Genomic DNA, 13,151 nt, shown 5'->3' with positions numbered 1-13,151 from the left:
GTTAAACACATCACTCTGACATCTTGTTCTTGGTCAAACATCAAGAAAGGTCCTTCAGCAGAGTTTCGGTGATGGCCATCTGTCCCTCAGTTGTTCTTCCCAGGGGGCTTCTGTAAGACAGATCAATAATCATTTCCTAACGACAGACACACTTTCAACTGTCTCACTTTTTCTGAAGCTCCTTCAGTAAAGCAATCAGTCTTGTTTTTGTTGATGAGACAGCTAAAGGTACCTAAAGTAATGCTTTGACATTATAAATGTGAATGCAATGCAACATATAAACACTATTCAAAAGTTTTGCGTCAGTACTATTTGTTAATGTATTGTATGTTTATAAAAATGCTCCTGAAATTTTGCATACTTTTTCTCCACTTATCATTAATGCAAATCTGCGTAGACAAAAACATTTACACCATAGACCATGCATATTATTTTTTCAAATTTAACTTGACAAAAAACGATGAAAAGTTCCCAGTTCCCAGGCAAGTCCCAATCTCTAGTGCCCATATGTGTTTATCAGCAGTGTTTTGGCTGAGCATTGTAGATCAGCTGGCTTTGCCCCTCAGGCCACATATTGACTTTAGGAGATACCAATTGCGTCAGAGGACCCATTTCATCTCTAGAATTCCCTGTCATGACGTTAAAGTAGTGGCATGGGCAAATCAGCTGATCGTTTTTATACTGTAGCAACAGAGTTAAGCAGAACCAGAGGAAATGGATTGTTCATCTGTTTGTTTGGGGCCAGAGGGGCCATGTGTTTCCTGAGTTACGCCTTTCAGCTTGCATATACTGGACTTGTGTGGCTGATTCAACACATTGAAGTTTGGAATTTTATAGACTGTCATAAGACAAATTGTAGTTTCCCAAACATCCTACAGAAAACCATTAGTACACTTGGAAAGATGATTGTAGACTTACTCATAAAAATGAACAGACACAAATCTTGCACAGCCAGACTTAATTTGTCATCTTATTCTGGCCAAGAACTGTCTGACTGATATGCAAGGCGGCCAATCAGTTAATTTAGTTTTTACATGGCATTTATAGTTGGGTTTATCTGAAGCAGTTGATAACACAGTACTAAACTATCATTGAAAAGATTTTAGTTCCCCCAACAAACAACCCATGTTTCTATTCTACATGTTTCTTATGGCATTGAAAACTGTCTAGAGATTAAAACGAACTCTAAAAACAGCTGTATAGGTTATGAGAATGAGTCCATTGTTATAGTCTTGGCAGTGATTCTTTCTACCCCAAACCTTAGAGGACGTGAGCAGTTTCTGCGTTCCATTTTTATTCCACAGGAAGGGGCGACTTGTCATGCTCACCCTCTGCGTCAGGTTTCCTGTCTCTGAGAATCAACCATTGTGTTGCAGGCCCTATCGAGCAGTTGCTTAACAATTGCTTTCAACCCTTCACTCAGCTCCTAGTGGTTTGTCCATCACTAAATACAAGATCCTTTGTCTGTACTCCCTTTAACATTTTGCTTTTGCAGGAGTCACGTTTTCTAAAGTTGTTTTTAAAGTTGTGATTTAAATTCTCTGTTTTAGATAATATGGTAAGTGCATTCATCATACAATCCCCAAGACATGTTGCTTAACAGTTGTGTGTTCCCTCAAATGTTTCTCTCTGGCATGGGCACTGCAGAGACACGTGTTGAAGGGAGAAAACCCCCAGTTTACAATGTAGCCTGTGATACAGTTTATGAAGAACAGATGAGAATGTTGGCAGTGCTCCATTCTGAGAGTGATGACCTCACGTTTGGCCCAGGTCTTCATAGTTTCATCCTCCATGGACTGTAGCAACAGAACCGTGCTCTGTGAAAGATGTACTGCATTTCAAAATTAAAAATGATTTAATTGAAATGGCTAGATTATAACTGCTAGAAAAGCTATTTTACATAAATCAATCCCTTAAAGTGATAGTTCAGTCAGGACCACTGTCGTCAAATACGATTGACAATTAGCATACAGTTTGGATTGGCGGTGTGGTTCTGTTCAGGGCAAGAACTCCCATGCAGTCTAACATGGATAAGAGCAGGGAGAGCAACAATAACCCCCCTTAGTGTAAACAGAACAGAACCAACATGAATGTATTGCAGATATCATTAATTCAAGATTTTAAAGTACAACATAATTCGAGAATTTATTCTGATTCAAGGGGAATCAGAATGCCAAATCGTGACTGACGAGAGGAGCTGGGGAGGGAGGAGGGTAATTAGCTCCTGTGAAACGCGATAGCTGTTGATAATACTGATGAGCTTATATATGTATGCAGTGATAGGCGTCGTATTCCTATAGGTAGACGTGGATCAGCTGAGTCCGCTGATGCGAGCTTAACTAAAACAACCTGCCAGAACTGACGCTACGCTTGATTTCACCCGTAAAATGAAAATTTGATCAATTACTTAGCCTCATGTCATTCTAAACCCGTAAGAGTTTAGCTCAACTTCGAAACACTTAGATATTTTTAATGAAATCAGAGATTTCTGTCCCTCCAATGAAAGTCTCTTCACCCAAAACTCTGATGCTTCAAACCGTTCATAAAGAGATTAAATAAATCCATACAAATCGAGTGCTTTAAGTCTTCTGAAGACACTTTAAATGGTGAACAGATTTAATTTATGCTTTTATTCACATGGAAATGGAAGCTCAAATGGCAAGCTTTTACCTTATTAAAGCTAGCCATTAGACTTTATTTGTCATTTTGTAGCTTGACCTTTTGGAGTCTTCACTCACTTTCATTATATTAAAAAGAATGGTCAAGGTATTTAAAATATATCTTGTGTTCTACAAAAGAAAGAAATAGTTGTATATGTTGTTTTGGATAAAAGCAGGTGCTAAATGACTACTTTGCGAAGATTTGGAGTCTATTTGAGTGATGCTTTAGAATTATGACTAATAATTAAGGCCCCGATATACTTCAAGCGAAATCGAAGAACGAACTGATGTGATGTAATTTAGAACAAAATCAGGCCAAAATTAAGTTTGTTTGGAGTTCATTTCAGGAGTTTGAAGCAGCTTGCCAAAGCGAACTTTCTGATAAAGTTTACTTCAGCTGGTAAAGATCTTCGTACCAGATGGAGATTATGTAATAGGTAGATGTGGCTCTGGGGCTCCGCCCTCTTTGACGTGGAAATCTTCTCCAGTTAATTTCCTCTGCTCTGTTAAGTCTGTCGAGGTCAGATGTACGTGAGTGAAAACAAACACTGAGGAGCTGCTTTATAGTAGAAATTGAATCCTAATTGAAACCAAAATTTAATACTGTAAAGCTGTTTGGTGTAAAGCAATCTATTGTATAAATAATAATGAAAAAAAATTATGATGTGAAATATTATTACAATTACTGTATTTTATTTGAATATATTTTAAATGTAATTTATCTCTGTGTTGCAAAGTTGAATTTTCAGCATCATTACTCCAGTCTTCAGTTTCACATGATCCTTCAGAAATCATTCTAATATGATGATTTGCAGCTCAAGAAACATTTCTTATTATTATCGATGTTGAAAACGGCTGTGGAGCTTCATATTGTTTCGGTGGAAACCATGATACATTTTTTTCAGGATTCTTTGATTAATAGAAAGTTGAAAAGAACAGCATTTGTTTGAAATTGAAATGTTTTGTAACATTATATCTTTTTCAACACAATTGAATGTATCCTTGCTGAATAAAAATATTCATTTCTCAAAAAAAAAAAAAGAAGCTTTTTAAATGGACAAGTCAAACGATTGAGACGTGTGGCTCCGCAACAAAGATACAATCAAGTGATGGGATTATGAGGGATCATGGCGAAAAACGCCTGGATCTGAGGAGGCTTTCTAGAAGCTTAGAAGTCTTCAAATAGGATTTGCCTTTTTTCCCAGACACTAAAGGGTTTCCACATTACTTGCTTATTTTTGACCCTCCCACGGAGTGGCAAGCGCTGTCATCATTCCCTTTTCATGTGTGGTTAGACTGACCCATGTTTATTAGTTAAGAAGCCTTAGCATGCAATGAGGTTTTATCTTTTCCTGAGATGGTTGTATATGTATGTGTTGGATATGGTGTCTTTATACAACCTTGATATTAACCACACGACAGTAACCATGCAAGGACATCACACAGTCTACAGCACATGTACAGTGTGAGGGAAATTCTAACTTCTAAAAGTGAAGTTATGGCCGCAGATTGGGTGGAGTAGATGTATCCAGTGAATGCCTTGCAATGTGGTCGGTGTCGCCACAGCATGACAAATTGATTGGATTTGAAATTACTGTGGTTGAAAACATATGCTAGCCTTACTATTTACAGGACTGTATAGGGAACTCGACCCCTACCACTTTTGGACAGCGAGATCTGTCCTGACAACATTTCTTAAGACATTTACATCAACTGCTGCTAATTTTTTTTTGTTAATACTGGGTTAGATACTGTAACTTTGTTTTACACTATACCGTTAAAGTTTGAGGTCAGTAAGATTTTTTTTTTTTAAGAAATGAATACTTTTATTCAGCAGGGATGCATTAGATTGATCAAAAGTGATAGTAGACATTTAAAACATTACAAAATATTTCTTTTTCAAATATTCTATTCATAAAAGATTTCTGAAAAAAAAACACAAAAATATTAAGCTGCTCAACTGTTTTCAACATTGATAATTAGAAATGTTTCTTAAGCGGCGAATCATCATATTAGAATGATTTCTGAAGGATCATGTGACACTGAAGACTGGAGTAATGATGCTGAAAATTCAGCTTTGTTTGTTTGCTTTACATTATGAGCCGAGAAAGAACAACGTCCTTAAACAAATGAAGTCCTAGTAATTCACACACATGTACAAGTCTAGTGGAGGTGAAATAACAGATTAGCATGTCTACAGCAAACAGGTGTTGTGTCTCAGGTCTGTGGTCAAATGAACTAACCCAGAAGACAATTTTATTGCTTAATTGTAGCTTTCATAGCTGTGGAGATTTAATACAGTTCTCAAGTATGTGTCTCCTTTCACACAAAGTATAGAGCTATAAAAGTCATGCAAGCGCATTTGCTCCTGCAGAATTTGAGGCCTGGCTTTGGGAACTGTATATAGTGCTATACTTGATGATACAAGCAGTTTATTTTTAGGTGAAGGTTTATACATACTTGCACATGCCTTATGTTTGAAATGCTGTCAGCAAGATCAAGTCAAGACACAGATCTGTTTTATTAAGCAGGACTGTCCTTCCTCTTTCCAAGGCAGTCATAAAACCTTGTCTCCTTACATTTCCATGCACTGCACCTCAGGCAAACCTTTTGCACGGATGAAAGACGTTTTTGAATGCATCATTCATAATTTATAAGCAGGGCAAAAATGGTTGTAAATGAGTTTGTAGTGCGTTTTCTATTAATTTTTTACTAGTAGACCAGATGGCACAGAATAATTCATTCTTGTGCTAGTGGACACAGAATTTACTGTAATGTATGAACTCTGCCTCAGGATTAGAATTTGTTAAGTCCTTTTAAGCAAGTCAGTTCATGTGGGATGCAGCTTTTTTGTAGGCAAGTAAGTATAGCTTCTGTAGTGAGGAAAGACCAAATCATTCAAACCTTCAATCTACAATAAAAGCTATTAATATATTTTATATATATAAATATATAATATATTAATAATATTTTAATATAATAATACACAGTTTATTTTTATTTTTTTCATCTGTTTTCTTCTGCTTACCCCATCTCTGGTATCACATGTCCTGCATGACCTCTGACCTGGAGTGGACCGTTTGAGTCCAAGACATGATCTGCAAATGTGTCAGCAGGGTTTACAAGATCTATATCAGCTGTTAACGCCACATCAATGTAGTTCATGCATACTCAGTCAGCTTAATGAACTAGATGTAGCATGGGGGAGCTAGCATACATACCCTGAACTGAGAGCGCAAATGTGTTTTAATGTTTCTTAAGCCGGTGTGTCTTGTCTGTCGGCAGGTTGCAGAGCAGCGGTACTCTCTCTGGGACGACTTCCTGGTGCAGGGCCGGCGTGAGGGTCAAAAGGAAATGACCTTGGAGGAACTGCTGAAACACATTAAGGTTAAAGCACACACGCTGTCAACATCACACACTTAGAGACATCAGATACCGTTCACACTCAGTCTCACACCAGCTTTTTTCTACAGGTTGAAATGGCACCAGAACTGCTTTTTCTGTAATATAACAGCAGTTATTTGTAACCAAAATCTTTTGTAACATTATAAAATAGTTGCATTATAAATAGTCTGTTTAATGCATCATTGCTGAATAAAAGTATTACTAACCTTGGAAACCTAAGGAAATTGGTCAACTAGACGAAAATCAATCAATTATACAGTTACAAATGCTCCAAAAATCATACATTCAAGATGAAAACACACATTGTATCTTAGGGATATACGTGTGGGTGTCTGGATGTGTGTCGACTTAGTTGATTTGATACTTATTTCTCATTTCAGGAAAAGCATAAGTTGAACATCACAGGCCTGTATTATGGCACTGCTGTATTGTACAGCAATTTCTCCGATCATACTGGTCGCCTGAAGCTAAGGTGTGTATGCCGATATACAGCTGATATATACAGAAACACTCCACACAGCATTAAAGGAGAACTCCGGTCAATTTTAACATTGAGCTCATTTTTTTGTACATTTGGAGTGCTGTCAGTACAGAGAACAACGACAAAAATCGGTGTTGACTACACCGTGTTATCCTCTTTTTAAAATTTGCACCCTGTTGACTTCAATGGGGCAAGTTTTAAACCTGCTTTTAGCCTCTTTAAACCTGCAAGGACGCCTCAACATCCTTGATGTGTCATTACCTGTATTTATTTCCTGTTTTCGGTCGAAGTCCCTAGTAGTCGATTGTCGAGTTCACATTCGTGATGATAGGTAACTAAGCAACAGTGGAGAACTCGACAATCGACTACTTTGGACTTCGACCGAAAACAGGAAATAAATACAGGTATGAGCGCTGGCCGAATTAACTTCATTTTTATTCATATCTTTCACATCTACTGCAGTCAGATTCACCCGTGTTCACTCTGAAGGAATCACTCACATTTTCTTTGCACTTGTAATGACACATCAAGGATGTTAAGAGGCTAAAAGCAGGTTTAAAATTTGCCCCATTGAAGTCAACAGGGTGCAAATTTTAAAAAGAGGATAACATTAATGCCTTATCTTTTGTATACTATATCGAATACTTACCTGCATTATATCAACTTAAATTCTAAAGCTATATATCATTAGATTTGTCTAGACTGAGAGATTTTGAGACTTTGGTACCTTAGTTTATTTTTGGGATAATGGATATATTTTCCTAAGGCATGGACACACGGTCTTCCAGCATGACTACATGCCTCCATTAACCCCTCACTCCCCTCTGTCTGCATGTGTGCACCTAACATCAATCTGTTGATAGACTTCAAGATCCTTCCTGGGTCTCTTCCTGCTGGAACCAAAATTAGTCAAAAAAAAAAAAAAAAAAAAAAAACATTTATTACCCCGTCAGGTGCTATTCTTTCCTGACGTTTTTTTTAATCTACATTTCTTTGAAATGTTTGGCATGATATAAAAACATGTGAAAGCAAGTATGCAAGTACAGCATGTACACTACCAATCAAAATGTAATTTATTCCTGTGATCAAAGCTGAATTTTCAGCTTCATTACTCCAGTCTTCAGTGTCACATGATCCTTCAGAAATCATTCTAATATGATGATTAAAAACAATCATTAATAAAATCTTAATTATTCCAAACTTTTGACAGACAGTGCATATTGTGCACAATATGTAAATGTTTTGTATGTACTGAATATATGCATGACCTACTACATTTGAAAAAATGTGCAGTATACAACCAGAACACTGCAGTGTTTACCGGATCTCAATGCAGTGCACTCAACTTGAACTTCTATTTCTAAAGTGAGGAATGAAGTAGAAGAGGTCATGTGACTTTTGAAATTGTATGTTGCATTTCACATACAGTACTTCTATACTATTCTACTGATATATATATATATATATATATATATATATATATATATATATATATTAAATAGTTAAATGTGCAGTAAGCTAGTACTTCATTCTGAACATAACCAGTGTTAGTTTGGCATAAGACTGACCTTCCTGTTCCTCTCTAATTATGAGATACAGACCATACCACACCCTCACAAAAATAAACACTCTCATAACATTCATTCATGGCAGCCATTCTTATGTAACTGTATCTTATGTAAAGAAGTACACTGATGGTAATACGGGTTTAAAAGGTTGTGTGGGACTTTGATTTAGCCTAACAAGTGAAAAGGGATTTTTATTAATTGATTAACTTATCATTTATACAGCATAACTGATTTGGTACGCTCCGCAACCAAGCGTGAGATTCCAGATCACCAGCAGATATTGGAGATCATTCCCTCCTTTGAAGAGGATGAGGACTGCATGATGCCCATCAGATACCTCCTCAGGTGAAGCTGGAAAAGAGAGCCTTACATTTAGGAACATCACCTTAATAAGATTATTCGCTCTATTAACTTTGAGTTTATATGTTAAAGAGTCATAAAAATCATGGGAATTTGTACACTGCAAAAATCACTGTTAAAAAAACATGATGCATTTACATTTAATCCTGAGAACAAATACAAAATATTGCCTATAAAACAATACAAAATAAATGTATATTTATGTCTCTTGTATAACATTCTGGTAACATTTTACAATAAGGTTTCTTTAGTAAAGTATTAAAGGGATTATGAAGTGGATTTTTTAAATTATTTTAAAATGTTCCTTGAGGTTCATTTATAATGTTTTTGCACACACACACACACACACACACACACACACACACACACACACACACACACACACACACACACACACACACACACACACACACACACACACGTGTTATTATTATTTTTTTAACAATTATTTTCTTCCTTCATTCTGACCCCTATGTCTGAAATGATCAGGTTTTAAGGGGCGGCTCCTTTCAGGCTTGTCTAAACAAGGTTTTAACTAACATATGAAACCTTACTGTAAAGTGTTACCAACATTATTTTGAAAAAGTCTTAATATCTTCTCGAGAATCAAAATAAAAAATGATTAAGTTTGGCTATGTTGCAGTGTCAAATTTGAACTGGAAAGAGTCTCTAATTCTGATCTTTTACAGTCTGTAAGTGAAATCGCTTTTCTGTTAATTCTTTTAAACATGTGTATCCGGGATCAATACGACCCCTGTGGTTTCTTAATTCCCGCCCTCATCCCTTTGTTATGCAGCCATGACCACCCACTCACCACCTCACTTTTATCATGTATGAAAACAATTCCAGACCAGAGCCAAATGACCTGCGTCTGCTCCAGTTAATTTCATCACCTTTAGACATGTTTGTGTGCATTCAGACCTAATCACATTACAGCACTGAGTTTCAAAAAGAGTTGACAGCTGGGTCTTTATCTGTCTATTCTAGCTATAAGCCTCCAATTCTAAAATAGAAGTCTTATTTTAAATTCTTAGCCTACTGCATATGTCTACATCTCATATCATTCTGTCAGTAAAGTCTTATTTTAAAGAGAGAATTCCATATTTTACTCAATTACTGCCCGTTTCTTAAAAATAGAGTAATAATTGCACTGCATACTGTATGAGATATTCGGTGTTGTGTTGAAACCATAAATTTTATTTGCATAAGTAGCAAATTTCATAGAGAAAAGTTGTCATTCATGCAATGGCTGCAAACCAAATGAAACTTAGAACGTCAAACTTGGGCAAGCTAAACATGAATATTGTTGGTTAACTGACAAGACAATAAACGATTGCTTTGCAAAAAAAAAATAATTTCTTCTGTTTATTCTGATTCTAATAAATGTAACCATGTGTTAAACATTGGTGTGTTATATTTCTGTTGCAGCCAATTAACTAAAGCAACAATGGCATATATTTTCTTTCAAATGGGCTGAATGATAGAGTATATAACCCAAACTGTGCTTTTTTTTGTGACATCCTCATTGCCATCAAGTATTTTTGATCATGACATCAGTTTCTATGTTTTTCAGAAAAATAGGTCAGAATATTATTTTATATAAAAACATTTATTGCAATATTTATTAATACATAGAACAATACTATAAGACATTTTCAGAAATAAAATCCATTTAGTTTTCAGAAAAACATCAGATGTATCCAATGATGTCATTGCATATGATAGGCTGTCGACTCCCAGTCTTCATGACAGTGCTAAACTGGTAAAAGTCTGGTCCCATTTGGTGCAAACTTGAGTGGGACTGGTGAAAGAAGGGTTTTGGGGCTTGGAATCCCACAGGACAAGACAACCGTTTAGTGCGTTTAGTCTCCTCAACTCCAACTCCCTTTGACATGCCTGCAATTTTCCGGCGCATGTTGACCAGAAAGTCCTTGGCTATTTTGCGGCTGGCGTTCGGCTTCAGTTCCGCCGAATCTGGGCATTCTGGAAGGTCCATCCAGTTTTTAATAAGATCTGCAAAGCTGTTGTCTCCAAGAACCAGCGGTTGCCTGTTACGCCCTCTAGTTAACAAAGACGTAGTCCAGTCCGTCGGGTCGCTGGCCTCAAACGACGTCCAGCGCTCCAGGCATGCGTCTGATGTGGATTTGGGACGGGTTCGGTTGGTGCGGACACACGCGGATGATGAAACGCGTACATTCCTTGTGCGGCGCAACACTACGCCCTCATCCTGCCACGATGCTTCGGAGTACCCAGAATCAAAGTCCAGACTTTTCAAGCTGCTGGGGGAGCCCTGAGGTAGACGGCCAACACCGGCCTCCTCATCCTCCTCTTCTTCCAGTGGGCTGGCCAGGCAACATGCGGAGTCGTAGGTGCTGGCGTCACTAACGTCAGATATCCGCAGGCGACTGAGTTGCTCCCGCTTTTGTGCCCTCTTTTGACAGGCTCGAGTGGCGTATGAGCACTTTGATTGATTGTCGGGTTCTCGTATCTGCTTCAGATCCTGCAGAGACCTCATCATGTATCGCATCTGGTCCCGAAAACAGTCACCTGAATTGGGAGCGCACAGCTAGAGAAAGAAAAAGAAGAGGTTAGAGCTTGACTGTGCAAACTTCAGCATGCATCGCTTGCAAGGGCACTAGATGCACCGCACTGATCACCAGCTGTATGCATTTTTCATGGCATGTCCATCTGTACCATGGTACCGCCACAGTACTTGTTAAAGGGCAAGATGAGTCAGTTCCTCATTTTCTAAATAAAAACTGCAGATCCATTGCAAGACTGATGTGTCCAGGATCTATAATCGCCTTGGAAAACAATTCATGGACCAGGCCAAACAAGACATTAATGTGCCTGATCTCTCCTTCAGATGAGATTTTCTAGAGTTTAATCCAGCAGCACTAAATCAACAACATGATGAGTAGGAGAGAAACAAACACAATCCATTTGGATTGTCTCAGGGGAGAAGAGTCAGAATATGATGCATGCCGATACATCCGCACTGATTGTGGGAACGGGAAACGAGGAGTCCCTTCCTGCACCGCTTCTGGAAGAAAGACAGGCCACACTTCTCCCAACTCAAGTTTGTGATTAATGCACGGACTGTTGTGGTCGAAAAGGGAATGATGTCATTTTTTGGGACAATGCTGAATAATGTTGGCCATAGTTCACAGCTAATGATCTGGGATCAGACTAATTGTGTATATCAGTCTATTTGGGATGGTCCAAAAAAAAAAAAAAATACTAAATGAAAAATAGAGGAACATTTATGCTTTTAAACCCTCCAGAATGTCTTTCCTCTTAGACTTCCATTGTTCATTCTTTAAAACAACAAAAATTCCCCTTGGCCAGGCTTATCAAATAGATTTCATTCCATCCAGGGTCCACACCTCTCATAAAGCAAAAAGTCCCTGTTTTCCAGTGATAACATCCCCCTACTCTCAAGTGATTTACTTTACTTTCACTTCCAGCTCTGCAGTAGCCGTTAAGCATTTGGAATTTTTTGGGAATGCTTTTGAAAGCCAGAAAAACACAGCCATCTATGTGAACCGGCTCTTAAACTCAGCTGCTCGGCAGCCCTCAGACTGGTTTAAGCTACAGGACCAGTGACCACTCTATGATGTTATCACAGCTGTGAGAACTTAGCCATTTGGCTCGAAGCTGCAATTGTGTGTGTGTGATTGAAAAGCCAGCGGTTGCCAGAGGCCATGAAAAATGCATAGAGTTGGGTAGCGGTTAACCTCCATCGCTGCTGAAAATGTACATTTCATTTCACAACCCAGATTACAGTTCAAGATATAGATTTATAATGCTTGAGGGAGACACAAGATACACCAGTGCATGCGTCACATTCATATTGGTGTTAAAACTATAGAAAAACTCTGAAAATGACATTTTAGTGGAAGTGCTCACAGCAAGAAAATAAATACAGTACTTCTATGGTTGTTACTACTGTAAAATCATAACTTAATATGGGATCTACATTCAAAAGCTTTATAAATTTTAATTTGTTCATATTAATAGTTTTATTTTAGTTTAGAATTCACTTATTCTATATGTTTTCTTCTTTGCATGAGTACAGACGCTAGGCTTTTTCAAATAATTTATATATTTTTGACAATAATATCCAGATGAACAAGAACAAAGCAAGCAAAACAAAACTCACCATGTTTATTTTTCCGTTTGCCGAGTAAGTCCTCAATTGGTATATTTTCCTGTTTCCTCTGCAAAAAGAAAAGATGTGGCATAAGTATTTTAAATAATGCACAACAGTGTTTATATGTGACCTAAGTGCGTTTAAGACACTTACCAAACTGTACACAAAAAATATGCCAGGTTTATAAAGTAGTCCAGAGCGCTATTAACCGCTTCAGTCAATGCGCGTTTGGAGTGAGAGCTGAGAGCTTTTGAGCGCGCCGTCAGTTTCCTCCGGACAATCTCAGCCAATCAGCGCTAAGCGTCAGGCTGACATCCAATCAGAAAGCCAAATGTGAGCGAAGAACAAGCGCTTCACATCTGATACTGATTGATACAGCTTAATGATTAATAATAATAATAAATTATAATAATTACTTGATCAGTTAATCCTACTACTTCTACTGATAATATTTTATGTAATAAAATATAAATTAACAAGATAAAATAATGAAATCAAATTCCTATCATGTTATTTACCTATAA

At 37.5% G+C, this 13,151-nt stretch overlaps 2 protein-coding genes across 2 annotated transcripts in view; one reads left to right on the top strand and one right to left on the bottom strand.

The window, feature by feature from the left end:
• uba7 (ubiquitin-like modifier activating enzyme 7) overlaps window positions 1-9,872 on the top strand; it is a 35,867-nt gene extending 25,995 nt beyond the window's left edge. Inside the window, exons 23-25 of the mRNA XM_081380117.1 lie at window positions 5,946-6,047; window positions 6,446-6,537; window positions 8,337-9,872. Coding sequence (XP_081236243.1) covers window positions 5,946-6,047; window positions 6,446-6,537; window positions 8,337-8,463 — 321 coding nt within the window. The 3' untranslated portion in view covers window positions 8,464-9,872. The remainder of the gene's footprint in view (window positions 1-5,945; window positions 6,048-6,445; window positions 6,538-8,336) is intronic.
• Window positions 9,646-12,853, bottom strand: inka1b (inka box actin regulator 1b). The gene is made up of 3 exons (XM_081380118.1): window positions 12,781-12,853; window positions 12,637-12,694; window positions 9,646-11,040 (listed from the first exon to the last, which is right to left on the bottom strand). The coding sequence occupies exons 2-3, from the start codon at window positions 12,637-12,639 to the stop codon at window positions 10,165-10,167; spliced, it is 879 nt and encodes a 292-aa protein (XP_081236244.1). The 5' UTR covers window positions 12,640-12,694; window positions 12,781-12,853; the 3' UTR covers window positions 9,646-10,164.
• Between the last annotated feature and the right edge of the window lie 298 nt (window positions 12,854-13,151).

The sequence above is a fragment of the Scardinius erythrophthalmus genome (assembly GCF_964197995.2).
Source record: "Scardinius erythrophthalmus genome assembly, chromosome: 12".
In the NCBI taxonomy this organism is placed as follows: Eukaryota; Metazoa; Chordata; class Actinopteri; order Cypriniformes; family Leuciscidae; genus Scardinius; species Scardinius erythrophthalmus.
The sequence above is the reverse complement of the archived record's forward strand: the minus strand, read 5'-3'. Positions and strand labels throughout refer to the sequence as shown.